This window comes from Balaenoptera acutorostrata, chromosome 8 (genome assembly GCF_949987535.1).
Source record: "Balaenoptera acutorostrata chromosome 8, mBalAcu1.1, whole genome shotgun sequence".
Lineage (NCBI taxonomy): Eukaryota > Metazoa > Chordata > Mammalia > Artiodactyla > Balaenopteridae > Balaenoptera > Balaenoptera acutorostrata.
Window position 1 is genome coordinate 79,404,218 of NC_080071.1, and position 26,327 is coordinate 79,430,544.

The following is a 26,327-nucleotide window of genomic DNA, read 5'->3' on the forward strand; positions in this document are numbered from 1 at the left end:
TGTACGCAAAAATAAATTCAAACTGGATTACAGACCTAAATGTAAGGCCAGATACTTTAAAACTCTTAGAGGAAAACATAGGCAGAACACTCTATGACATAAATCACAGCAAGATCCCTTTTGACCCACCTCCTAGAGAAATGGAAATAAAAACAAAAATAAACAAATGGGACCTAATGAAACTTTAAAGCTTTTGCACAGCACAGGAAACCATAAACAAGATGAAAAGACAACCCTCAGAATGGGAGAAAATATTTGCAAATGAAGCAACTGACAAAGGATTAATCTCCAAAGTTTACAAGCAGATCATGCAGCTCAATATCAAAAAAACAAACAACCCAATCCAAAAATGGGTAGAAGACCTAAACAGACATTTCTGCAAAGAAGATATACTGATTGACAACAAACACATGAAAGAATGCTCAACATCACTAATCATTAGAGAAATGCAAATCAAAACTACAATGAGGGGTTTCCCTGGTGGCGCAGTGGTTGAGAATCTGCCTGACAATGCAGGGGACACGGGTTCGAGCCCTGGTCTGGGAAGATCCCACGTGCCGCGGAGCAGCTGGGCCCATGAGCCAAAGTTACTGAGCCTGTGCGTCTGGAGCCTGTGCTCCGCAACGGGAAAGACCGCGATAGTGAGAGGCCCGCACACCGCGATGAAGAGTGGCCCCCGCTTGCCACAACTAGAGAAAGCCCTCACACAGAAACGAAGACCCAACACAGCCATAAATAAATAAATAAACAAATACTTAAAAAAAAAAAAAAGGCAAAGCCTTCCTCTAAAAAAAAAAACAAAAACTACAATGAGGTATCACCTCATACCAGTCAGAATGGCCGTCATCAAAATATCTACAAACAATAAGTGCTGGTCTAGAGGGTGTGTAGAAAAGGGAACTCTCTTGCACTGTTGGTGGGAATGTACATTGATACAGCCACTATGGAGAACAGTATGGAGGTTCCTTAAAAAACTAAAAATAGAACTACCATACGACCCAGCAATCCCACTACTGGGCATATACCCTGAGAAAACCATAATTCAAAAAGAGTCATGTACCACAATGTTCATTGCAGCACTATTTACAATAGCCAGGACATGGAAGCAACCTAAATGTCCATCGATACATGAATGGATAAAGAAGATGTAGCATGTATATACAATGGAATATTACTCTGCCATAAAAAGAAACGAAATTGAGTTATTTGTAGTGAGGTGGATGGACCTAGAGACTGTCATACAGAGTGAAGTAAGTCAGAAAGAGAAAAACAGATACCATATGCTAACACATATATATGGAATCTAAAAAAAAAGGTTATAAAGAACCTAGGGGCAGGAGAAGAATAAAGATGCAGACATAGAGAATGGGCTTGAGGACATGGGGAGGGGGAAGGGTAAGCTGGTATGAAATGAGAGAGTGGCATGGACTTATATATACTACCACATGTAGAATAGATAGCTAGTGGGAAGCAGCCACATAGCACAGGGAGATCAGCTTGGTGCTTTGTAACCACCTAGAGGCGTGAGATAGGGAGGGTGGGAGGGAGATGCAAGAGGGATGAGATATGGGGATACATGTATATGTATAGCTGATTCACTTCGTTATAAAGCAGAAACTAACACACCATTGTAAAACAATTATACTCCAATAAAGATGTTAAATAAATAAATAAAATAAAATGAGTGACTATAACAAAAAAGAAACGAACTCACAGATATAGAGAACAAGTTAGCGGTTACCAGTGGGGAAGAGGGAAGGGGGGGCAACATAGGCGTAAGGGATTAAGAGGTACAAACTACTACGTATAAAATAAATAAGCTACAAAGATATATTGTACAGCACAAGGAATACAGCCAATATTTTATAATAACTATAAATGGAGTATAACCTTTAAAAATTGTGAATCACTATGTTGTACATTTGAAACTTATATAATATTGTACATCAACTATACCTCGATAAAAGAAGAAACATATGCAAAAATTCTTATTAGGGAAAAAATAATAAAGTGGTAAGCATTTATGTCTGTAATTTCTTCTCCAAAAACAAACATTGTCCACTTCCTCATCCATAAAGTGAGGGTAGCACCTCTCCGGATGGTTTGGGGATAAAGTATGTGGAACCAATTTGAAACATGCTAAATACTTTTGAATATTAGACATTTATATTCCAGGTAACAATCCAAGTGATCTGAGACTATTAATTCGCTCTGGTATTAAGCTTAGTAAAAGTGGAGTTGCTGCTGTAAACTGAGGTGATAGATGATACAATTTACAATGACTGACTTTGTTGTAATTGCTATGTATCCAAAACGAGTTCTGTTCTGGCTGAAATCTTTTATGCGTTTCCTGTAAGTCTCCTGGGGCATTCTAATCCCTTTGTAGATTACCCTGAAATTTTTAGGACTACATTAGAGTTTGGACTTTATCTTAAAAAAGATTTTAAGCAGAGAAATGACATGATTGACTTGGTATTTTGGAAAGGTTACTTTGGGTACACTGTGGAGAAGGGATTAGGGGTGGTAGTTCAAGGGGCAAAACTCAAGGCACAGAAATCACTTAGGAGGTTACAATAATCCAGAGGAGAAATGATAGCAGCCAGGCTGGGGAAATGGCATGTGTTGGGGAAAAAAGTAATAATGATAGATCCGAGGAATCAACAGGTCATATACCAAGTAGCCATAAACAACCAGAAAGATACAAACATGAGTGAAAGCCCATCCATTGGATTGGACCTTCTTGGAAACTGGAAGTAAATGATGGGGCCTGCTTTGCCACACCTCCAAGGACACTGCTGTTTGAGTTGCTGACTGCTTCATTCAAGAGCCTGCCCTGGACCCAGGTTGGTTGCAGTGGGCATTCCCAGTCACTTTCCCCGAGTTTTTCCCTTGTTTGGGTTGCTGGGGCCCCAGGTAGGTTCCCAGGCCGGGTGCAAACAAAAGGGGGTTCAGGTTCATGGGAAGAGAAAGGACATTTCATAAATATTAGTGATTACCGTAATAATTTCTCAGAGTAATTGTTCATAGTGTTATAATAGTTTAAAAGAGCAGCTATGGAAGCACCTGTTTTGTAGAGCAAATAACAAATATTAACATTAACTAATGGAAAGATAATAATTGAACCTATATCAATGGAGCTTTTAAAGGGGAATGTGAAAAGAAAGCATAGTATATAGAGTCTGAGAACTTGTATGTGCCTACAGCAACAAGAAAACACAGAGGAAAGGTAAACTTTGGACCATTATCATGGTGGCTACAAAGTCTCACTCTCTTGGGAAAGACTCCTGAAACTTTGCCCAGAACAAACATACTCCAGCCCTGTCAGATTGATAACATAGTTCATTGAGAAGAAAATAAGAAAACAGAGGGGCCTGGGCAAATTTCTTGAACTTTGTTCAGAAGAGCCTTGAGAATAGAATTTCTTGAAGGACATTCCATCGAAATTACCATAGTGATGGTCTTCTATTTGACTTTAACCCGAGCCAGTCACTCTCAATGAATTATGGTAACTGTGATGGTTGGGTTCCGTGTATGTGGTGTGTGTGTGAATGAGAGAGAAATATTTATCTTTATGACTAATACATCTTATGAAAACCAGAACAGTGACCTTTGTCCTAAACTGTGCCCTTTAAGGACTCTTAATCTAGAGAGAATGCTGTTTCCTTTTAAACTTAACGATAGGAACATTTTAACTTAAACTACAGTAAAATAGTAAAACGTCATCTTCTTGTTAGTAGAAGTTAGCTATGGTAAAATGCACAGGAAACAAAATAAAACAAGGAAGTGATTTTTAGTTATTCATTTCCAAGGATAGGCTTTTGTAATCTATAAGGCAATCTAAACTATCACCTTCTCATTCCTTAATTAGAGTTGAGAAGTGGAAAGAGGAACCACACTCGGTTGCCGGAATCTCAGGTCTTCAAGCTGGACAGTGTTGATTTCCGATCACCATGACCACTTCAGGACTTAACCACAGCAGGGGTGCTTTATACATTTTTGTTGAATTATTGAAAAGTTATGCATGTTTTATTCACTCATATGTACCCAAAGCCAAGCATATAGTATATGACTGGTAAATATCAATATTTGTTGACTGAATGAATAACTAACCCCAACCCAAACCATGACAAAGTTGGTCCTCTGCATTCTTCTACCAGAGGTTCAGTGACCGGTTCCTCTGTTTCAACATCCCCTTCCTCCCTCATGGTATCATTTGAGGAAGAGCTTAGTATGGCAGTTACTTGCTCAGGCTCTAGAAACAGACAAGCCTATTTTCAAAAAACAGAAACTTAGTTTTACTACCTACTAGGTGAACAATTAGTTTGACCTCTAGCCTCACTATCTTTACTGGTAAAAGGAATAATAGTACCTACCCTGGAGAGTTGCTGAGAGGCTTAAATCAAACACAGCACGGAAAGCATGTAGCCCAGTACCTGGTAGGTGGTAAGCACTGAGTGAAGTGGACATATCACATATAGTTTTTAAACTGCAGCCCCGTTTAAACTTTGTATTTCTCCAAATATTAGCCTACCCACCACCACCAAAAAAAAAAAAAAAAAAAGTGGTTTTCAACCTGGGTTTTGCCGATCCCTCAGAGGTTCTGTAACTGTTTGATATCAGTTTCATTTTGTTAAAGATACACCTTGGGAAGGAGGAAGATACTGAGAAGGTGGGAGTCAGGATCCCCATTCATTTCCAACAAGAGCAGTTTCACTTTGATTTCTTTTATAGATTGGAGTTATTTGAAGATTAAAAAAAAATCCCCCTGCTAAAGTCAAAGTTTGAAACCATGATTCTACACGACATTGCTTCTGCTCATCTGTTTTAGTACAGTTGTAAAGAGATCTAGGTCTACTCCTTGCCAGTAACTGGCTGGGGTACCTTGGACAAATCCCTCATCTTCTCTGCTCTAAGCTCCCTATTCCACAAAATGTGTAGTTTGGAAAGAAAATGTGTAAGGTTCATGTTTTCATATTAGTTTTAGTTCTAGAGATCAACAAAACTCCTACAGAAAAGTTGTTTTGAATAGCTTGTTGAATTAAAACTTTCTCACCATTTAACTCCAATAATCATTTAACTCCAATAGCCTGGTACACAAATAAACATGTGTTGACTGTTAAACAAATGAGTGAATGATTTAGTTGCTAATTAAAATGGTGATGGACCCTCATGGGTCCCTGCTTTGCTTAAAGGAGCTGTGATGGGGTATGACAGTTCTTTTCTACCTGCTGAGGGCACGGGGAAAATGACAAGAGCATGAATCAGACGAGTTAACTCCAAGTGACTAGGAGTAGGACTTCTGGGTATGCTGCTCTTCTTATCTCCTAATAGATTGTGAATCCAATTAATCAATCAGTCCTGCCATTTACATCTCCCAGGCTTATGTCAAATCCATCTCTATTCTCCTTCGCTAACACAGTAGACCAAGCCACCATCCTCTACTCTCACCCTACAATAGCCTTCTTAGGGTCTCCCTACTTCCACTCTTGTTACCTCCAATCTCTTCCAATTAGGTGCTCATTCTCTATCACTGGAACTTGCGTGTTTCTTTCAAGGCACTGCCACACATTTGGTTTATTTTCTGTTTCTCTCACTAGACCGTGAACCCCATGAGGACAGAGACCTTTCTTATTCATCCCATCTTATTCAGCCCATCTCCACTCCCCACCTAGTGCTTAGCACATACCAGCCTTTCCATAAATAATCAATGAATGAATGCGTGTGAATTCTCAAAGGCTCAGAGACCCTGTCTTAATTCACCCTTGTGCTATCAGCACTCAGGGCAATGCCCCGTGCAAAGCAGGCATTCCCTACATATTTGTTTCACGTGTGGGTCACCTGATGCAGGGATGACTCCTTTCCAGGTTTTAGACGACAAAACCGTATTTGAATCTTCACTCTGCCAGCTGTGTGACTTTGAGCCTGGCCTTCATTAACTGCCGAATGAGCTAACAGTTATTTCGCAGGGTTGCGCCAGGATAAGCTCAGGCTGGTGAAGGGCTCTGCACAATGTCTGACACGGTGTGTACTCAACGCATCCCCACTACCAGTGGGGTAAGGTGCAGGAAAGAAATCTAGAAGAATCTAGAAGAGAAGAGGGAGGGGAGGGGCGAGAAGCTCCTTGCCGATACTGCGTTCTACGACCGCGCGCCGACTGGCCCTCCCGGCTCGCCGTCCGCCCCTCCCCCGCCCGCCGCTGTCACCCGGGAAACGGGACGCTATCGCCCTCCCGCCGATCTAAGCGAGTTTCATGGCAGCCACGAAGAAAGCAGTTTTGGGGCAGTTGGTGGGAGCAGTGGACCAGGGCACAAGCTCGACGCGCTTTTTGGTTTTCAATCCAAAAACAGCCGAACTAGTTAGTCATCATCAAGTGGAAATAAAACAAGAGCTTCCGAAAGAAGGATGGGTGGAACAAGACCCTAAGGAAATCCTGCAGTCCGTCTATGAGTGTATAGAAAAAACGTGTGAGAAACTTGGACAGCTCAATATTTCCAACATAAAAGCTATTGGTATCAGTAACCAGAGGGAGACCACTGTGGTCTGGGACAAGTTAACTGGAGAACCTCTCTACAATGCTGTGGTGTGGCTTGATCTAAGAACCCAATCTACCGTTGAGAGTCTTAGTAAAAGCATTCCAGTAAATAATAACTTTGTCAAGACCAAGACAGGCCTTCCACTTAGCACTTACTTCAGTGCAGTGAAACTTCGTTGGCTCCTTGCCAACGTGAGAAAAGTTCAAAAGGCAGTTGAAGAAGATAGAGCTCTTTTTGGGACCATTGATTCATGGCTTATTTGGAGCTTGACAGGAGGAGCCAGTGGAGGCGTCCATTGTACGGATGTAACAAATGCAAGCAGGACGATGCTTTTCAACATTCATTCTTTGGAATGGGATAAAGAGCTCTGTGAATTTTTTGAAGTTCCAATGAAAATTCTTCCAAGTGTCCGGAGTTCTTCTGAGATCTATGGCCTAATGAAAGCTGGGGCCTTGGAAGGTGTGCCAATATCTGGGTGTTTGGGGGACCAATCTGCTGCATTGGTGGGACAACTGTGCTTCCAGGATGGACAAGCCAAAAACACGTATGGAACAGGCTGTTTCTTACTATGTAATACAGGCCATAAGTGTATATTTTCTGAACATGGCCTTCTGACCACAGTGGCTTACAAACTCGGCAGAGACAAACCAGTACATTATGCATTAGAAGGTTCGGTAGCTATAGCCGGTGCTGTTGTTCACTGGCTGAGAGACAATCTTGGAATTATAAAGACCTCAGAGGAAATTGAAAAACTTGCTAAAGAAGTAGGTTCCTCTTATGGCTGCTATTTTGTCCCAGCCTTTTCAGGGCTATATGCACCTTATTGGGAGCCCAGTGCAAGAGGGATCATCTGTGGGCTCACCCAATTCACCAATAAATGCCATATTGCTTTTGCTTCATTAGAAGCTCTTTGTTTCCAAACCCGAGAGATTTTGGATGCCATGAATCGGGACTGTGGAATTCCACTCAGCCATTTGCAGGTAGACGGAGGAATGACCAAAAACAAAATTCTTATGCAGCTACAAGCAGACATTCTGTATATCCCAGTAGTGAAGCCCTTGATGCCTGAAACAACTGCCCTGGGAGCTGCCATGGCAGCAGGGGCTGCAGAAGGGGTTGGCGTTTGGAGTCTCGAGCCTGAGGATTTGTCAGCTGTCACGATGGAGCGGTTTGAACCTCAGATCAACGCCAAGGAAAGTGAAATTCGTTATTCTACATGGAAGAAAGCTGTGATGAAGTCCATGGGTTGGGTTAGCACTCAGTCTTCAGAAAACGGTGACCCTAGCATCTTCAGTAGTTTACCCTTGGGCTTTTTTATAGTGAGTAGCATGGTAATGTTAATCGGAGCAAGGTACCTCTCAGGTGTACCATAAATAATACCGACTCATGGATTTCAAAGATGCGAGCTCTTTACCTAACAAGAGAATTCAGTGATTCTGTCTCTTAATGCGCTGACACTATTCATAGACTCTGATTTTATTTATAATCCACTTGCTGCATGACCCTCCAAGTAGACCTGTGGCTTGAAATAAAGAAAATGCGGCACACACAAAAAAAGTGATTTCTCAATTAGGAACAAAAAAAAAAAACAACCGCAAGTTTTGCATACAAAAAGTCACAAACAACTCCCCTGAACTACCCAGTGGTCGTTATTTTTATCCAACTTTCTATTAAAACGTTGAAGGAGAAAGGGGCATGGTGGGGGGATGGGTAGTCAACTCTGTTGTTTTGCCCTCTTCCAGATCCCTTCTAGCAATGACTTGACAGCTACCTGCCACTTGGTGTTGGTCAACTATACAGGAAGATTTACAAAGAAAATGTAGTGGGCGCTCACAGCATGAGGCACAATTTAGAATCCATCCATTTATTTAACACATCATAATTGAAACCCTTCACTGACAAATCTTAGGGTAAAGACTTGAACCCTAAACACAGCCTGCAAGGATCTGGTCCTTGGCTACCATTTTTTTTTTTTTTTTTTTTGGCTACCATTTTTGACTCATTTCACTCCATTCTCCTCCTTGTTCCCTGAGCTCCCACTATATTGGTCTTCTTTGCGTTTCAGCCACAGGACCTTTGCACATGTGCTTCCCTTTGCTTGAATTAGAGTCACTGTTATAATTAAAGTCAAGGTCACTTCTTCCGAGACTGACCTTCCAGTCTAAGTCCTAGAACCTTCTCATTCATTCATAGTAGCGTTTCACTTTGCAATTACACACCCAATTGTGTGGCTATTTTCCTTATGTTTCTCTCCACCCACCCACCCCCATTATTTGTACCCTCTGAGAGCAGAATCGATGAATGACTTGGTTACTGAGTGTATTCCCAGCGCCCAGAATGGTTCCCGGCACGTGGGAGGTATTCAATAAATGTCCTTTGAATGAATAAGCGAAAGTTTTCCAGGATTCGGATAGGAATCTGAGACACAAAGATGAGGAGGCCCCAGAGTTTGGGGGTGGTGTGGGGAACACAGACCAACAAACAGATGGGTACCAAGCTCCAGAGAAGCTAACTCCTGCGCCTTCCTCCAGCTGGTGGGAGATCCTAACCCTTTCGCAGCTGCAGACACCCTCGGAGGAAGAGGTGGGTTTAAAGGCGGATGCTGAAGCCTAGCGCACAGTAATCGACCAGCTGAACAATGGTCAGAGCCCGGTGGAGATCCCAGGTCTCGGGCGAGGTTGCAGGAGCCCGCGTCGCCGAGCTCTGGCAGGCTGCCAGGTGACCCCTCTCGTCCACCCTTGTGCCCAACGCGGCGCGCTCTCATCTGCGCCCGGGCGCGCCAGCCAATGCGCCCCGGGCGCCGCAGCTGCTCCCGAGCCCGGGCGCGTGATTGGCAGCCTCCAGCCTCAGCCCCGGCGCGCCCTCCCACCCAAGACTAAGTCCAGTCCGCGCCCACTCCGGGGCGGTCGCCGCCTCCTCTGCGCCGGGGTGCCGGGCGCTGGGCCGGCAGGCAGCGCACACCCTGCAGGCGCCGCGGAGCAGCGAGGTCCCAGGCGGCAGCGCTCGGCGCAGTCCTCGCTCCGGCCGGGCCATGAAGGTCGAGTTTGCGCCGCTCAACATCCCGCTGGCGCGGCGGCTGCAGACGGCGGCGGTGCTGCAGTGGGTCCTGTCCTTCCTTCTGCTCGGTAAGGACTCCCGGCCGCGCAAGATCCGGGCGAAACACCGCGGTGCCTGGGGCTCCGTCTCCCCCCTCCCGGACATCACTACTTCCCTTGTAAGCCAGAGCAGGCAGGTCACAGAGGGCATTTGTAGCTAATTTAGGACTCCCCTCTTTGATTCATCTTTCCACGCGAACTTCGTAGCAAGCCACTGATTGCCGACTTTATTTTCCCCTGTGCTGTTTTTCAAACTCGAGGTGTACTTTACCCACAGTAAAAGGCACAGATTTTAACTCGATGAGTTTTGACAAATGTATACATCCAAGTGTAACCACGACCCAATCGAGCTATAGGACATAGCACTTAAGCCCCTCAAAAGTAGTAAGCCCCTCAAAAGTAGATAAACTCGTTTCTTGAATTATCGATTCATAAATGGAAAAACAATGCCCAAGGATTTGAAACCTGATTCCTTCCTTATCCCCACCCTCATAACAAATATCTGTGTTAGCTTTTCCGTGTTTAAGATTTTCCAGATGCAGAAAGGTACCTTGCTGCAAAGAAGACTGCACCACACGTTAGGTTGGGTTGGATGGCCTCTGTCTGTAAATAATTCGACCCAGGAGAGTGTGTTCTGGCCAGTTCCCAAGTTACGCTCATGTAGAAATGCACAGGAGCCAGTCACTAGATGGGGCAGGGGGCTAATCTGCGAGCTTTTTCTCTGGATGTTTGTTCTGCTCTTGGGGGGGGGGGCATGGGGAGAGTCAAGGAAAAGGAGGGGGTATAAGAGGACAGGAATTACTGGGAACTTAAACTCTTCAGAAGGCTAAAGTCATTTGTGTGCTATAAGACCATGGGTTGTACACTGTCCAGGCCACAGTAATAATAAATTCATTCCACTGTAGAGGTTTACAATTTTGAAACCATTTTACATTTTGAATGCCTGGATCAGCGGTTCTCAACCCTGGCTGTACATTAAGATCACCGGAGGAATTTCTAAAAAATAAGATACCCAGGCTCTATCCCTAGAATTTTGAATTCATTTGTTTCAGAATGGAACCTGCACATCGGGATTTTTTTTTTTTTTTTAATAAACTCTCCAAGTACAGCTAGAGTTTACTAAAAAAGGACATTCAAATAATTAACTCATTTAGTCCTCCTAGGCCAAACTGTTGAGACAGCATTGCACTTTGTTTTGCTCTAGGCCAAAGTACCATTGAGGTAACAGCTACACTTATCTAGGGCTTCGTGTGTGTCAGGTACCGTTCTGCCAGCTGCAGCTTGGCACTTGCCATCTACCTCTACAGTTCTAAGCACCACACACTATTAACCATGTAATCTTCACAGCAGCCCTATGAGGTATGGACTGTATCTTCCTGCGCTCATTGTACAGATGAGGGAACTAAGAGGTGAAGTGAACTGTTCAAGGTCACACAGTTAGTAGGAGGTGCAGGAGCTATGCGCAAACCCAAATATTCTACCCAGAGTTCCTGCTTTAACCACTGCGCTGTCCAATTTAATGCCTTGAACCTGGAGGCTGACTTTCTTGCTCATCAGCCAGCACATCTCTGATAGCCCACTGTCCTTTCCTTCCATGGCCCTTATCATTGCTTGTATTTGTGTATGTCTGTGGTTACTTGAGGAAGGTCTCTATTGCCATCTGTAGGAGAGCAGAATTTGCCATCCCAGAATATGTCTCTTTGGTATATTAATTATTTTAAGCTGGTTATTTTCTAAGAAGCAGCAGACATGGGAAAAACTCTGAAAACCTAGTGGGAGTTACCCTTTTGTAAGAAACATTTACATTTATAAGGGAAATCTCTATTTGTAAGGGTGTCTCCCTTGCTGTACCAGGAAGAGGATGATGACCAAATCTCTAGAAACCTACCAGTGAAGAAGGCAGGGACTTAAATTTGCATAAAACCTTACCCTTCCTGACTGTGCTTTTCCTGATAACCTCCCATAACTGACTCAATCCACCTTCAATATCCTTTTTTGTCTTTAGCTGAGGATGGTATTTAAGGGGAGGGTTTTGGCCATTTTGGCAAGCTACTCATTTTCCTGGGTCTCCCCCAGGCATACATATTATTAAAATTTTGTTTGATTTTCTCCCATTAATCTGTCTCACGTCAATTTAATTCTTAGATCAGCCAGAGGAACATAGGAGGGTAGAGGAAAATTTCTTCCTCCCTGATACATCCTAGTTCACAAGCTCAGTGAGGGAGTACCCAGCACGTGCCTGGCCCATGGAAGGCACACAAGAAGTACTGGTTGAATGTCTTCACTCTGTTACCCAAAAGGGAAGTGGTCCACCCCACATGTCCCTATTTGTATCAACTCTTGTATATAAATCCCCACAGCGACCCTAGAGGTAGGGGCTAACCCCTGTACTCATTTTCCAAAGATAGAGCTTGGAGGTGTAGTAACTGTTCAAGGTCACAAGGTGGGGGGTAGAGCCTTATGTGTCACATGTGAATGGACTAATGACTTAGACATGGCCCACCAGTCCTAATTTGAATCAAACTACAGTGGCTTGACAGACAATTCATTTAAATGCTCTTATTGCATGCATTTGACACTTGTATTATTTTGTATTATCATATATTTTGGAAATTTTATTATGAAAAATTCCAAACATACAGAAAAGTAGAGAAGGGTATAAACTCCCATATACCCATTACTTGGATTATAATTATTTTAACAATTTGCTATATTAGTTTTACCTATTTTACAAAAATATTTTAAAGCAAATCACATTGTATTTTAATCCCAAGTACTTTAGTATGCCTATTATAAAATTGTTTTACATAATTATAGTAACATTGTCCCATGTAGCATAATTAACAGTAATTGCTTAAAATCATCTAAACCAAGTCAATATTCATATTTCCTAAAATTGAGCCCCAAATACACTTTTATGTGTGACTTACTTGAATCAGGATCCAAAAAAGCCCCCTGGGTTGCATTTAGTTTTTAATTTAGAACAGTTTTTCCCTCATTTGTTTTCTTGTCAATGAAGCATTGAAGAAGCCAGGTTATCTGTCCTGCAAGATGTGTCACCTTCAGGAGTTCTCTGATTGCTATTTTGTATGGTTAACTTGTTCCTCAATTCCCTGTATTTCTTCTAAAATGGGAGTTGGAGCTAAAGGTTTGATTAGATTTAGGTGAAACCTTTTTGCAAGTCCTTTTCCGAGGTGCTGCTGTGTGCTCATGTTGCATTATGTCAGAATGCACATAATGTCTAGCTATCACATTATTAGTGTCTAAGAGTGGTCAGTGGGTCCAGGTAGGAAGAAATGTGAGGGGTGGTAATTGACATGCTGCAAATAAAAGTTCCCTATTGACCGTTGACCTTTCACCTAGTCTACATTAATGATCATTGACCCAATTAACTGTTTTATTTGGGACTACAAAATGGTAATTTTCATATTCTATCATTCATTGTTCACATATTAACTAGAATTTATGTCAGGAATAATTTTTCCTCATCATCTAGGGCCATTGATTACCCTACAATTCAATTCTTACAGTAAAGGCAGGATAAACGCTTACCTATTTCTTTCCATTTTAATTATTTTAAAGTAAGGAGTTGATGTAGTATCTCCTTCCAATGGTGATAAGAGAAGTTTTATTAACTATGTATTTTAAAGTCTCTAAATCAAAATCTTGGAATGCATTTTTCTTTCCACCATCAGGAAATGAGTTTAAGCTATTAGCACTTGGGATATATTTAAAAAAAAAAAAAAAAAGCAGAATGTTTCATTTAGTCATGAAATCAAATACTGTTTCCTTGAGATAAATGTTAAATGCCTGTCTTCCAATCTTATAACAATGTATTATTTTTAGGTGTGCAACATAATGATTTGATATATGTCTATTGCAAAATGATTTCCACAGTAAGTTTAGTTAAAATACATTACCACACATAGTTACACATTTTTTTCTTTTATGATGAGCTCTTTAAGATTTACTCTCAGCAACTTTCAAATATGCAATACGGTATTAACTATAGTCACCATGCTGTACAGTACATGCCTAGGACTTATTTATCTTATAACTGGAAGTTTTTAACATTTTGATCAATTTTACTCATTTTGCCTCCCCCCCAGACCCCCCTGCATACCTCCACCTTTGGCAACCACCAATCTGTTCTCTGTATCTATGAGCTTGTTCTTTTGTTTTGTTTGTTTGTCCACACATGTAAGATTATGTATTTGTCCTTCTCTGCCTCACTGATTTCACTTAGCATAAAGCCCTCAAGGTCTATCCATGTTGTCACAAATGGCAGGATTTCCTTTCCATGGCTGAATAATATTCTATTTCATATATGTAGTATATATCACATTTTCTGTATCCATTCATCTGTTGATGGACACTAGTTGTTTCCACATCTTGACTATTGTAAATAACGCTGCCGTGAACATGGCGGGGTGCAGATATCTTTTCCAGATAGTGATTTCATTTCCTTCAGTAAATGCTGGGAAGTGGAATTGCTGGATCACCTATCTTCCAATCTTAATATTCAAGAAACTGAAACATTACTTACTAGCTTGTGTGCTACCAACCTGCTAACTGAAAAGTGGAAAACTGAAAAAGAGAGAGCCAACATTTATTGACCATCTCCTATCTACAACTCCTTGTGGCAGGGATTATTAGGTTTATTTTTTTCGGTGAGAAAACTGAAGCTCAAGAGGTATGTATCTTACCTAAGACCATGTGGTGAGACTGTGATCTTTTACTAAATGGGTCTATTTATTTACTTATTTATTTAAGCAGCCTTACTGTGACACTGTCAAACAGTTAACTGCACATATTTATTTTATTTTATTTTTTGGCTGTGCCGTGAGGTTTGTGGGATCTTAGTCCCCCGACCAGGGATTGAACAAGGGCCTTTGGCAGTGAAAGCTCAGAGTCCTAACCACTGGACTGTCAGGGAATTCCCACTGCACATATTTAATGTGTACAGTTGAAGTTGTCACATGAACACCCGAAGAAAATATTGCCACAATTAAGGTAGTGAATATAGCCATCATCCCCAAAGGTTTCTCATATCCCTTTTGTAACCCCTCCTTCCCCCATCTACAAGCATCCACTTCTTAATGTGGTTGCTGTCATTCACAATACTGGTTTGCATTTTCTAGTGTTTTATATAAATGGAGACAGCATATGTACTCTTTTTTTTTGGTCTGGCTTCTTTCACTGAATATAATTATTTTGAGATTCATTCTTTTTGTAGGTGTATTAAGTAGTTCATAGCTTTTTTGTTTCAAAGTGGTATTCTAGTGAGTGAATGTATTGCAATTTGTTTGTTCATTCATCTAATGATGAATATTTGGGTTGTAGCTATTATCAATAATACTGCTGTGAACTTCTACCTACACGTCTTAACGAGTGTATACTTTCTTTTTTTTTTTAATTTATTTATTTTATTTATTTTTATTTTTGGCTGTGTTTTGTCCCCATTGCTGCATGCGGGCCTCCTCCAGCTGTGGCCAGCACGGGCTTCTCATTGCGGTGGCCTCTCCTGCCACGGAGCACGGGCTCTAGGCACGTGGGCCACAGTAGTTGTGGCTCGCGGGCTCAGTAGTTATGGCTCACAGGCTCTAGAGCACAGGCTCAGTAGTTGTGGCGCACGGGCCCAGTTGCTCCATGGCATGTGGGCATCTTCCCGGACCAGGATCGAACCCATGTCCCCTGCATTGGCAGGCGGACCCCCAACCACTGTGCCACCAGGGAAGCCCTATACTTTCTTTATTCTTGGGTAAACCTAGGAATGGAATGGTTGATCATGTTATGGTAGGAGAAGGTTTAACTTTTTAAGAAATTGCCAAACTTTCTTCCCAAGTTGTTGTACCAGTTTACATTCCCACCAGCACCGTATGAGAGTTCCAGTTGCTCCAAATCCTTGCCCTCATTTGATGTAGACAGTCCTTTTAATCTTTGCAACTTTAACAGGTGTGTAGTGGTGTCTCTCACCGTAGCTTTTGTTCACATTTCCCTGATGTCTAACGATGTTGAACATCTTTTCATGTGCTTGTTTGCCATTTGTATTTCTTTTTTTAAAAATAATCTTTCTTTTAATTTAGTCTTATTTCATTTTTTTGATATAAATTTACTTGTTCTATTTATTTATTTTTGGCTGTGTTGTGTCTTCATTGCTGCGCACAGCATTTCTCTAGTTGTGGCGAGTGGGGGCTACTCTTTGTTGTGGTGTGCAGGCTTCTCATTGCGGTGGCCTCTCTTGTTGCGGAGCATGGGCTCTAGGCATGCAGGCTTCAGTAGTTGTGGCGTGCAGGCTCAGAAGTTGTGGCTCACGGGCTTAGTTGCTCCACGGCATGTGGGATCTTGCCAGACCAGGACCCGCATCCCCTGCATTGGCAGGCGGATTCCTAACCACTGTGCCACCAGGGAAGTCCCTGTATGGTTTCTTGGTTGAAGTACCTGTTTTAAATCTTTTGCCCATTTTTGATTGGGTTGCTTGCTTTCCTATTATTGAGTTTTGAGACTTTATGTTCTTCTGGATATACGTCCTTTATCAGGCATACACTTTGCATAGATTTTTTTCTTCCAGTCTATGGGTTATCTTTTGTGTATCTGAAGAGCAGAAATTTTAAATTTTGGTGAAGTCTAACTTATCCATATTTTCTCTATGGATTGTGTTTTTGGTGTTATATCTAAGAAATCTTTGCTTAATCTAAGTTCACAAAGATTTTATACGTTTTCTTCAACTTTTATAGTTTTAGGTTTTACATATAGATCTATGATCCATTTCGGGTTCATTTTTGTATATAGTACAAGGTCCAAGTTCAGTTTTTTGGCATATGTTTAATCTAATTGTTGCAGCTCTGTTGTTCAAAAGAAAAAAAAGCTGTTTTTTCTTTACTGCATTGGGCTTGTGGTTTTGTCAAAAATCAGTTGTCCATATATGTGTGGATTTATTTCTGGATTATTCTGTACCATTAATCTGTTTATCTATCTTGATGCCATTACCATGTTGTTTTGATTACTGTGACTTTATAATAATTCATGAAATCAGATAGTGTTAGTTCTCAAACTTTGTTCTTTTCTTCAGAGTTGTTTTGACTGTTATAGGTTCTTTACATTTTCATATGATTTTAGAATTGGTTTGTCAGTTTATACTAAAAAGCCTGCTGGGGTTTTCATTGGAATTGCTTTTTGATTGAGATTAGTTTATAGTTTAATTTGGAGAAATTTGACGTCAAAAAATGCTGACTCTTCCACTGTTGATTTTATTTATATCAGAAGTTTTCAACTTTAGAGTATATCTAAGAATCACCTGGGGACTTGTTAAAATGCAAATTCCCCAGAGATTTTGATTCTGTAGGTGTCAGGGAGGGCCCTTAAAATTGTTTTCACTTTTTATTTTGAAGTAACTTCAAAAATAATAATTATAAGTTTTTTTGTAATTTTCTATATTTCTTCATCAAATTCCCCAAATGTTAACATTTTACCATGTTTCCTTTATCTTTCTCTCTCACACATGTATATCATCATCATCATCATCAAGTGAACTCTTTAAGAGTAAGTTGCAGACATGGTCTCCCTTTATCCCTAAGTACTTCCGCACATATTTCCTAATATATATCTCTTACATAACCACAGTACAATTATCCAAATCAGAAAAATAACAGTGTTGCTGTACTCTGACCTAATCCAGAGGCCCTATTCATATTTCAGCGATTGTCCTGCTGATGTCCTTTATAGCAAAGGAATCCACATGTTGTATGTAGTTACATCTTTTTAGTCTCCCTTAATCTGGAAAATTTTGAGGGAGCACATTTTAACATTCACTCTAGTGATTCATACTAGATTCCTGGACTTGCATAAACACTACTGTGCCTCTTTTATCGTGGATTATTTCTGTGGTTTTCAGTTTGTAGGTATACAAAGTATTTGTGCTTCTTTTGTCCTTCAGCTTGTAAAGCTTTCTGAAATAGTATGAAAATGGGACTGGTTTCAACTGGATCCTTGTTATAATTTATTTGACTTCATTAGGCAAAGAAATAGGTCCAATAATGAATTCACTTTTAAACAAGAAAAATGCAGATCCTTGTACGGCAATACTTTTTAAAGGCGGTATGGAGCAGACCCACGTATGAGGAATACTAGGCTGAAAAATTCTGCAAAGTTTTCTGAGATTTGTCTTTTAGCCCCATCTTCATCCTAAGAAACTCTGGGAGGCAAGTTTTCTTAAAGCAGGAATTTTAAGAATTAGAGGAATGTTATACTTACATTCTTATACTCAGCAGATGACACTGATTGATATTTTGAAATACAATGCCTCAGGAATAAAAAGGAAAAGAATGTGACGTGCTAAAGGATTTTGCTTGCCTCTCAGTTGTTTTCTTTCTCCATACTATGTTAAATGGCTAAAATAAGTATAGAAACAGTTTTCCTAGGGGGAAAAATGAAAACTTCTTGGATACAAGTGGAAAGGATACACATACAAGTTAAATATTTTAAATTATTTCTTAATTGGTCACTGGTCACTACTTAACGCAAGTAAGTAAACTTCCACTAGTTTTCACAATGTTTTTCTGATGGAGTTTGCTCATCAGATTTAATAGAATCATGTTAAAGATGAGAATATTCTTACATAAGTAGATTTGTTCTACAGTGTTTAGTTTCTTTTTTTCCCTTTAGTGGAACCATTTTATTTATCTTTTTAAAATAAGTTTTGATTATAAGGTAGTTCATGCTAGTTATTAGAAAAACTGGAAACTGTAGAAGAGCTTTTAGAAGAGACTAGAAAAAAGTCCATATTCCCATCCAGAGATAACTATTGTAAATGTTTTGGCATATTCCTTTCCTCTTGTTTACCTATTCAAAAAAATTTATTAAAATAATATATGCACTAGAAAATAAATCAAATAATACATTGGGTTGAGCCATATGAAACTGGTGTTTTTAAAGGTCTCAAGCAGTCAGTGGTGGCTGATAGCTAACATTTATTGAGAGTTTCCTAGATGCCATTGTTACCAAACCGAGGTTCGGCTGCTCGCTGCTCATAAGCCAATAATTCAAGAGGCAAGTGTCAGTAGAAAGGAAAGGTGTTTTTATCAGAAAAGCTGGCAATCTCGGAAGAAGGTGGACTCGTGTCCAGAGACCAGCTCTGAAGATTCTGCTCAGCCATGATAGTCTTTAAAAGGAAAAATGGGGGCAGGAAGAAGAATCTCAGTGAATCATCAAGGCAGGAGGTTGGGTTCTCCATTGAGTGCAGACTGGCTGACTCTCTTCAGATGTTATCTTGCCCGTGTGATCTGTCTGCAGGATTGCTTAGGGAGGCTGTTGGCGGTAGAGAGCTAGTCATTTTTTAACTGCTTAATTCTTCATTTTTACTTCTTTTTATCTAGGAAAAGAATCAGCAGGTTGGGCAAAGCATGGTATGCATTCAGGAGAGCATAGGTCAGGAGTTAGTTTCAATTGCTTAGTGATCTCATTCCTATAATTAGGTTCTTGTAAGGTTAGGGGGGAACAGAAATGGGCAAACAGGAAAGGGGCAGAAGAGCTGCTTCCACCATCATACCATCATTGTTTTTGTTTTTGTTTTCAAGTATTCTCCTTTTATTTATTTATTTGGCCACACTGCGTGGCTTGCGTGATCGAACTTGAGCCCTCGGCAGTGAAAGCGTGGAGTCCCAACCACTGGACTGCCAGGGAATTCCTGCACCATCATTGTTCTAATGGCTTTCTGTGTGTTATTTTATTTAAGTTTCACTAGCCAATTATTTTTCCATATTATAAATAATACTTTATTAAATCGTAAAAAAACTGATAAAGAAAGAAAACTAAAACCTAGAACTTAAAGGAAGTTTTCAACTTATATACATCAGGTCTTTGAAGAAATGCCACAGGCAAAGTGTGTTGTTAGGATTCATTTACTTTTCAAATTCTGCTAACATCCATGGAGCATTTGCCATGGGTCAAACACTACAATACATTTTCATTTGTACTCTCTTGTATTTTAAGTATCCAGGTTGAATCCCTTGAAGCCAGAACGGTTGGAGGCAGCAGAGGTAGGAAAAGTCCACGTAAGCACTGAAGGACCTTCCACCACCCAAAAGCTGTAGACCTGGCCACCACTCCTTGCCAAAAGTCTTTAGTTCATGAAAAAAGGAAATTTATATCCCTGATTTTGCTGGAACACTTCCTTCTATAAAACTAGGGATACCTGAAGGCAGCTTTGAAGCTAAAAGTGGGTCATTGGATCGATCATTCCCTCTGTATGTATGAGATTGGAGATGAAGACTTTGCTGCAAATGTAGGGCTCTCTGTGAGGTCCCAACTTGTTCCCAGTCAAATAGCAGTGCTTAACTTATTATGCATTATTATCAATTACATGTATAATTCATACATTTCCCCATCTTTTTTTTCTTTATTTTATTTTATTTTTTAAAATATATTTATTTAATTTATTTTTTGGCTGCATTGGGTCTTCGTTCCTGCGCATGGGCTTTCTCTAGTTGCAGCGAGCGGGGGCTACTCTTTGTTTCAGTGCACGGGCTTCTCATTGCGGTGGCTTCTCTTGTTGCGAAGCATGGGCTCTAGGCTTATGGGCTTCAGTAGTTGTGGCTCATGGGCTCTAGAGCGCAGGCTCAGTAGTTGTGGCACGTGGGCTTAGTAGTTGCGGTGCACGGGCTTAGTTGCTCCGCAGCATGTGGGATCTTCCCGGACCAGGGATCGTACCCGTGTCCCCTGCACTGGCACGCGGATTCTTAACCACTGCGCCACCAGGGAAGCCCCCACCCCCGTCTTTTAATTTTGGAAATTTAGAAGTATTTAAAGAATAGTTCAGTATACATTCTTTTTACCTAGATTCACCAACTCTTAGGATTTTTCAGTGTTTGTTTTCTCTGTTTCTATAGACACACACCCAGTTTGTTGTTACTGTTGCTTTTGAACCATTTGAAAGTAAGAAATTAAGTTGTAAAAATCATTGCACTTCATTCCTCAATACTGTAGAATGTGTTTCCTGAAAACAAGGAGTTTGTGCATAATTGCAATTCCATTATCACACCCAAGAAATGTATCATTGAAACAATAATCTTATTTAATACATGGCTCATATTCAAATTTCCCTAATTGTCTTCAAATTTTCCTTTAAAACTAGACCTGTTTCTATACTTTTTATTTGTTTTTTCATCTTTTATAACACTGATATTTTTAAAACAGCCCCAGCTAATTATCTTGTAGGACGTCCCCTAGTCTGGACTTGCCTAATTATGTTCTCATGGTTAGAGTCAGGTTAGACATTTTTGGCAACAAGGTCACAAAGGTGATGGGGTGTATTTCCCACTTGATCTTAAGAAGAGGCAAATGTCATTTTGTCCCTTTACTGATGATGGTAAGCTTAGTGCCGATGCATACACTTGGCTGAGCCTTTCTGACTTTCAGTACTGTTAAAGGAGTGGGGCATTGCTGCACTATTCACAGTAGCCAGAAGGTGGAGACAACCCACATGTGCATCAACAGATAAACAAATGGATAAACAAGTTGTGATCTATCCATACATGCGAATATTATTCAGCCATAAAAAGGCATGAAATACTGATATATGTTACAACATGGCTGAATCTCAAAAACTTGATGGTAAGTGAAAGCCTACAGAAGGTTACATATTGGATCATTGCATTTATATGAAATATCTAGAATAGGTAAATCCGTCAAAAAAGAATGCAGATTGGTGCTTGCCAGGGACAGGGGAAAGGGAAATAGGGAGTAACTGTTTAATGGGTACAGAGTTTTATTTCAGAATGATGCAAGTGTTTAGGACCTAGATAAAAGTGGGAGTTGCACAACAATGTCAATGTACTAAATGCAACTGGATTGTTTTCTTTAAAATGGCTAATTTATGTTATGTGAATTTCACCTCAAAAAAAAAAAAATTAGCGGGAGGCAGCTTCCTCAATGATGTAGAGAAAGTAGAAACCTATGGCAGTTAAGTGAAAATAGAGTATAAGTGATTGGGGGCTGATTTGTGGTTTCTTATCCAGAATGTACCCAAGTCAAGGAAGCTGAAATTTAGGGGAATTCCCTGGTGGTCCAGTGGTTAGGACTCTGCCCTTCCACTGCAGGGGGCACGGTTCCATCCCCGGTCGGGGGACTAAGATTCCCACACACTGTGATGCAGCCAAAGAAAAAAAAAAGAGCTGTTCCTGGGTGGTGCGTGGGGCTGGCGGCCGACAGCTGCCCCTGCCGCCACAAACATGGAGAGTTTGTACCGAGTCCCATTCTTAGTGCTGGAATGTCCCAACATGAAGCTGAAGAAGCCACCCTGGGTGCACATGCTGTCGGCCATGACGATGTACGCTCTGGTGGTGGTGTCTTACTTCCTCATCGCCGGAGGAATCGTTTATGATGTTACTGTCGAACCTCCAGGTGTCGGCTCCATGACTGATGAACATGGGCATCAGAGGCCAGTAGCTTTCTTGGCCTGCAGAGTAAATGGACAATATATTATGGAAGGACTCCCATCCAGCTTCTTGTTTACAATGGGAGGTTTAGGTTTCATAATCCTGTACCGATCCAATGCACCAAACATTCCCAAACTCAATAGATTTCTCCTTCTATTCATTGGATTCGTCTGTGTCCTACTGAGTTTTTTCGTGGCTAGAGTATTCATGAGAATGAAACTGCCGGGCTATCTGATGGGTTAGAATGCCTTTTGAGAAGAAATCGGTGGATACTGAATTTGCTCCTGTTAATGAAGTTTTAAAGGCTGTACCAGTCCTCTGATATGAAATATGGAAAAGCAGCAGAAAAGAAACATCTAGTGAAAACATAGGAAGCATATTATAGCTTGGACTAGAATGTCTTCTTGGTATCAAAGAGACAAGCTTATCAGTATTTTTTCCTGCTCGCCTATACTGACATACCAATGATGTTAAGTGGCATTTTCTTCTTTTTTTTATTTCTTAAAGAAAATATACTTCATTTCTACAACTATAATATTGAATAAAATAATTATTTTTTACAAACCCCTTAACATTTTTTGGAGATGACATTTCTGACCTTCAGAAATTAATGTAAAATCAGGAAGTGAGATCCCATAAGCTGAGAACTCTGGACAGCTGATCAGCTTTACCTGTGGTGCTTTGCCTTTAAACAGAGTGTGTGACAGTACATCATTTCAGATATGTATGTAAGACTGTTTCCTGAACAATAAGATGTATGAAAGGAGAAGAAATAAATAATTTTTCTAATAAAAAAAAAAAGGCAGCTGAAATTTAGGCCTTCAGTGCAACTTGGTTTGTGAATCTAAACAATTTTTTTTTAAGTATCAACATTAGTTTTGAGAGCTGCACAATGTTTTGGAGTAAATTTTTTTAACTTTCTCTTCTGTTTGACCTCCAGTTTAGGAGAATCGTGTTACCTTGGATTGCCTGGTGGGATAAAAATAGAAAATAGAGGTGATCTAGTCACCTAGTTTTTATAGTGTTTTCTGCTTTCAATCCAATTTAGGATCAAGGGATTAAAAAACTATTTTGGTGTTGTTTATGATATGAAATAGAATCTTTATGCAAGATTATGTTATTAGAGAAAAGTTGTTAGAAGCCCAGATATTCAAAAACAAAAGAATTTGAATTAGTACTGACAACCAATGGAATGTTGCTCAGTCATTAAAAATAACACTTGTGGAGAGGTTTTAATGCCAAATTTATAATACCAAGCAGCTAAGATGAGATAATCGTAAGTGGTCAAATACAGAATAAAAAATATGTGTGATCCACTGTGTTAAAAAAACATAACCTGTTTGATGGAAAAAAAAAAAAGACGGGAAAATTTAACAGTAGTTTTTGTTGGGTGACAGGAATATGAATGTTATCTTGTCTGCTTCTACTTTTTGCATTCTCCAAATGTATCCTAGTAAACACAGTTATTATAAAAATGGCTCCCATTTGTCAAGCGCTTGCTCTGTGCCAGGCAGTGTAACATCTCTCTGTTTATTCCCCCAACACTCCTTGGAGAGTGGTGCTGTTATTAGCCCATTTCACAGGTAAAGGAATCGAGGCTCAAGAAGTAAAAGACCTCACCCCAGGTCAGGAAGCTGGTTGGTGGCACATTCCAACATAAGGAGTACAATTTCCCATCCATGTCTTAACCACTGTACATGCAAAACACATAATGAATGTTAGAGATATGCAGTGTGTATTCACCTAGAGGAATGTGGTTGGGTGAGTGGACCATTGCATTAATAGCCAGGGGACTTTGTTTCTGGACCTACTCTTGACTCACTCTGTGATTGAAATTAAATTAATTTGCTTTTGGTCTTAGTTTCTCCACCTTTATAGTAAAGAAAATAAAACCTTTCATGTGCCTGATTCTTTATGCTTATGAACCTGCTTATGTACTTGTAATAAACACATGTTTATGGTGTTATGACCATTAGCTGGGGATAGTTTGGTTTTCTTAAAAAAAAAAAAAAAAAAGTGCCTGGGTTTAAGGATTAGGCAGATCCAGGTTCAAGTCCTTTGGACACTCAAACTCCCTGAGCCTCAGTTTCCACAACTGCAAAATGGGGACAGAACTCTGTACTGTGAGGGTTGCAAGGAGGAGTAAATAAGGCTGCCCATGCGAGACAGTTACTACTCAGTACCTATGCCCTCCCTCCCCTTTTCCATCATAGCTCAGCTGATCCAGCTTGGGGTAGAGAATAATGAGACCTATTTATGTTTCTTGTAAATGTTTTGCACATTTTAATAAAATAAAATTAATTAACAGGGGTACATTGTCAGCACACAGACCTGGGTAGAGGGAAGCAGGTAAATTAAAATAGAGTGATCTTGGTAGGAATGAGGGCAGAGGACACTCTTTTGGCCTCACTTCTAGACTTGTGGAAACTTCCAGAATGCAAGAAAACACCCCACTGAACTGTGGAGGGCACATGCTTCCTTAACCTTTCACACACTTTTAACTTTTAACCCACCCTGGAGAGAGCAAGTCAGTCCTCTGATGGGTTCAATTCAGTATTTGGGTTAAATCTATACTGGGAAATTTGTTGATTTATATATTTCTAGAAATATAGACATGTGTTTTGTTTTTGCCAAAAAAACCCAAATCTTTACCTACATCTATAACTATAAAACAATAATAGATCAAGGTGCTCTTACTCAGATACCGTGATGGATCGTTTGGGGACAAAGCTCTTTTTAATAAAGTTGAGAATGGATAGGAGCTTGGGGGACCGAAGTCAGTACTAGATTCGAGACTGTAGCACATAATAAAGAAGAAGGAGGTAATGGCACTCCTTAAACCAGTAGTAATAGCTGGCATTTGTTGAGCACTTACTCTGTGCCACGCTTTAAGTCTTTGTGCTCCTCCCCATTGATATATTTTTCTTTTCATAAATAGTTTTTAGTATAACACATAGCACAGACATAAAAAGAAAATGTCTAGCTTAGCTTAATGTATTACTTTAAGGCAAATATTCTTGTCCCTACTGCCCAGGTCAAGTTTGATCAATTCCTGCTTCATCTATTTGAAGCTATATCATTAGGTGCACAAACAATTAGGATTGCTCTGTCATTATGAAATGTCAAGAGAAGTGGTAGGTGAGCTAAGGCGTAGAGTCACTCCTGTGCCATTTCTATCTCTGGCAATAGACTTCCGGGAAATGAAGTTTGTCATTGGAATGTGCCCTCTTCATGGGCACATGCATAATGGCTGCTCAATCAAGGTGAACACTTGTAGTAGGAATTCCTCTGCATTCCTCCTGTCAGCGACGGTTCCCCCATGTATCACGTCGGGGAGATGGTGTAGGACCATGGGCTTTGAGAATGGACCTTGGATTTAGACAGGTCAGCCACTTACACCTCCGTGTAGCTTGGGCAATTCACTTAACCTCCCTAAGCTGCTATTTTCCCTCTTATAAAAAGAATGTTAGGAGTGCTAGGGCTGCTTCATTGATGGTGTGGCTATATGAGGATTAAATTTAAAAATATTTTGGTGGAATCCACAATACAGTACTTGGTATATACTAAACATCCAAGAAATGTTAGGTCATACTGTACCATTGCTGTCTTGTTACATTACCTCACTTGAACCAAGGTTCAGTTGAACACACTTTGTCTATGTTAGATTCCCCCTACCTTGGGCCAATGATTGTACAGTACAGTGAGCAGATGCTAACTGACCCTGATTCCTGAGGTCTTCGCCTTTCTTACAGCACAGGTGTGCCTTGGAGTCATCGTGTTCCTGATCATATACAACTACTGGTTCCTCTACATCCCTTATTTGACATGGCTTTACTTTGACTGGCAAACCCCAGAGCAAGGAGGCAGGAGATCCGACTGGGTCAGAAGCTGGACCATTTGGAGGTACTTTAAGGACTATTTTCCAATTCATGTGAGTAGAATTGTTTTATATAGTATGGTTTTAAGCTGGGAAAAGAATTCAAATGTGTTTTTATCACATATTTTTCAAGCTTTTCCCTTTTTAGAGGGGGAGAGCCTGCAATTCAGCCCAAGTTACTAAATGGGGTCTAACCTAAATTGACAAAATTTAGAAGGCTGTGTATGAGGGGCTCTGGGTTCAGGAAACGGTTTAAAAATTTGGAAACAGCTCTACCCCAGGAAACGAAAACGAGTCATGTTCTTCATTTCCTCTTGAACATAGAACTAATTCTGAGTCCTTCTGTTTCTTATTGGAAACTAATCAGGGAACATTTTGTTTTTTTATG

The 26,327-nt window shown here is 40.4% G+C and overlaps 3 protein-coding genes across 3 annotated transcripts in view; all 3 read left to right on the top strand.

Moving 5' to 3' along the window:
• The first annotated feature begins 6,250 nt into the window (after positions 1-6,250).
• LOC103016922 (glycerol kinase-like) lies at positions 6,251-7,906 on the top strand. The gene has a single exon (XM_057551538.1). It carries the CDS (start codon positions 6,251-6,253, stop codon positions 7,904-7,906), a length of 1,656 nt encoding a protein of 551 aa, XP_057407521.1.
• Positions 7,907-9,412: 1,506 nt separating this feature from the next.
• MOGAT1 (monoacylglycerol O-acyltransferase 1) overlaps positions 9,413-26,327 on the top strand; it is a 34,563-nt gene continuing 17,648 nt past the window's right edge. Inside the window, exons 1-2 of the mRNA XM_007166744.3 lie at positions 9,413-9,658; positions 25,815-25,993. Of these exons, the coding sequence (XP_007166806.2) occupies positions 9,565-9,658; positions 25,815-25,993 (273 nt within the window). The 5' untranslated portion in view covers positions 9,413-9,564. The remainder of the gene's footprint in view (positions 9,659-25,814; positions 25,994-26,327) is intronic.
• Positions 21,850-22,305, top strand: LOC103016362 (oligosaccharyltransferase complex subunit OSTC-like). Its single transcript, XM_057551621.1, has one exon. The coding sequence runs from the start codon at positions 21,856-21,858 to the stop codon at positions 22,303-22,305; it is 450 nt and encodes a 149-aa protein (XP_057407604.1). The 5' UTR covers positions 21,850-21,855.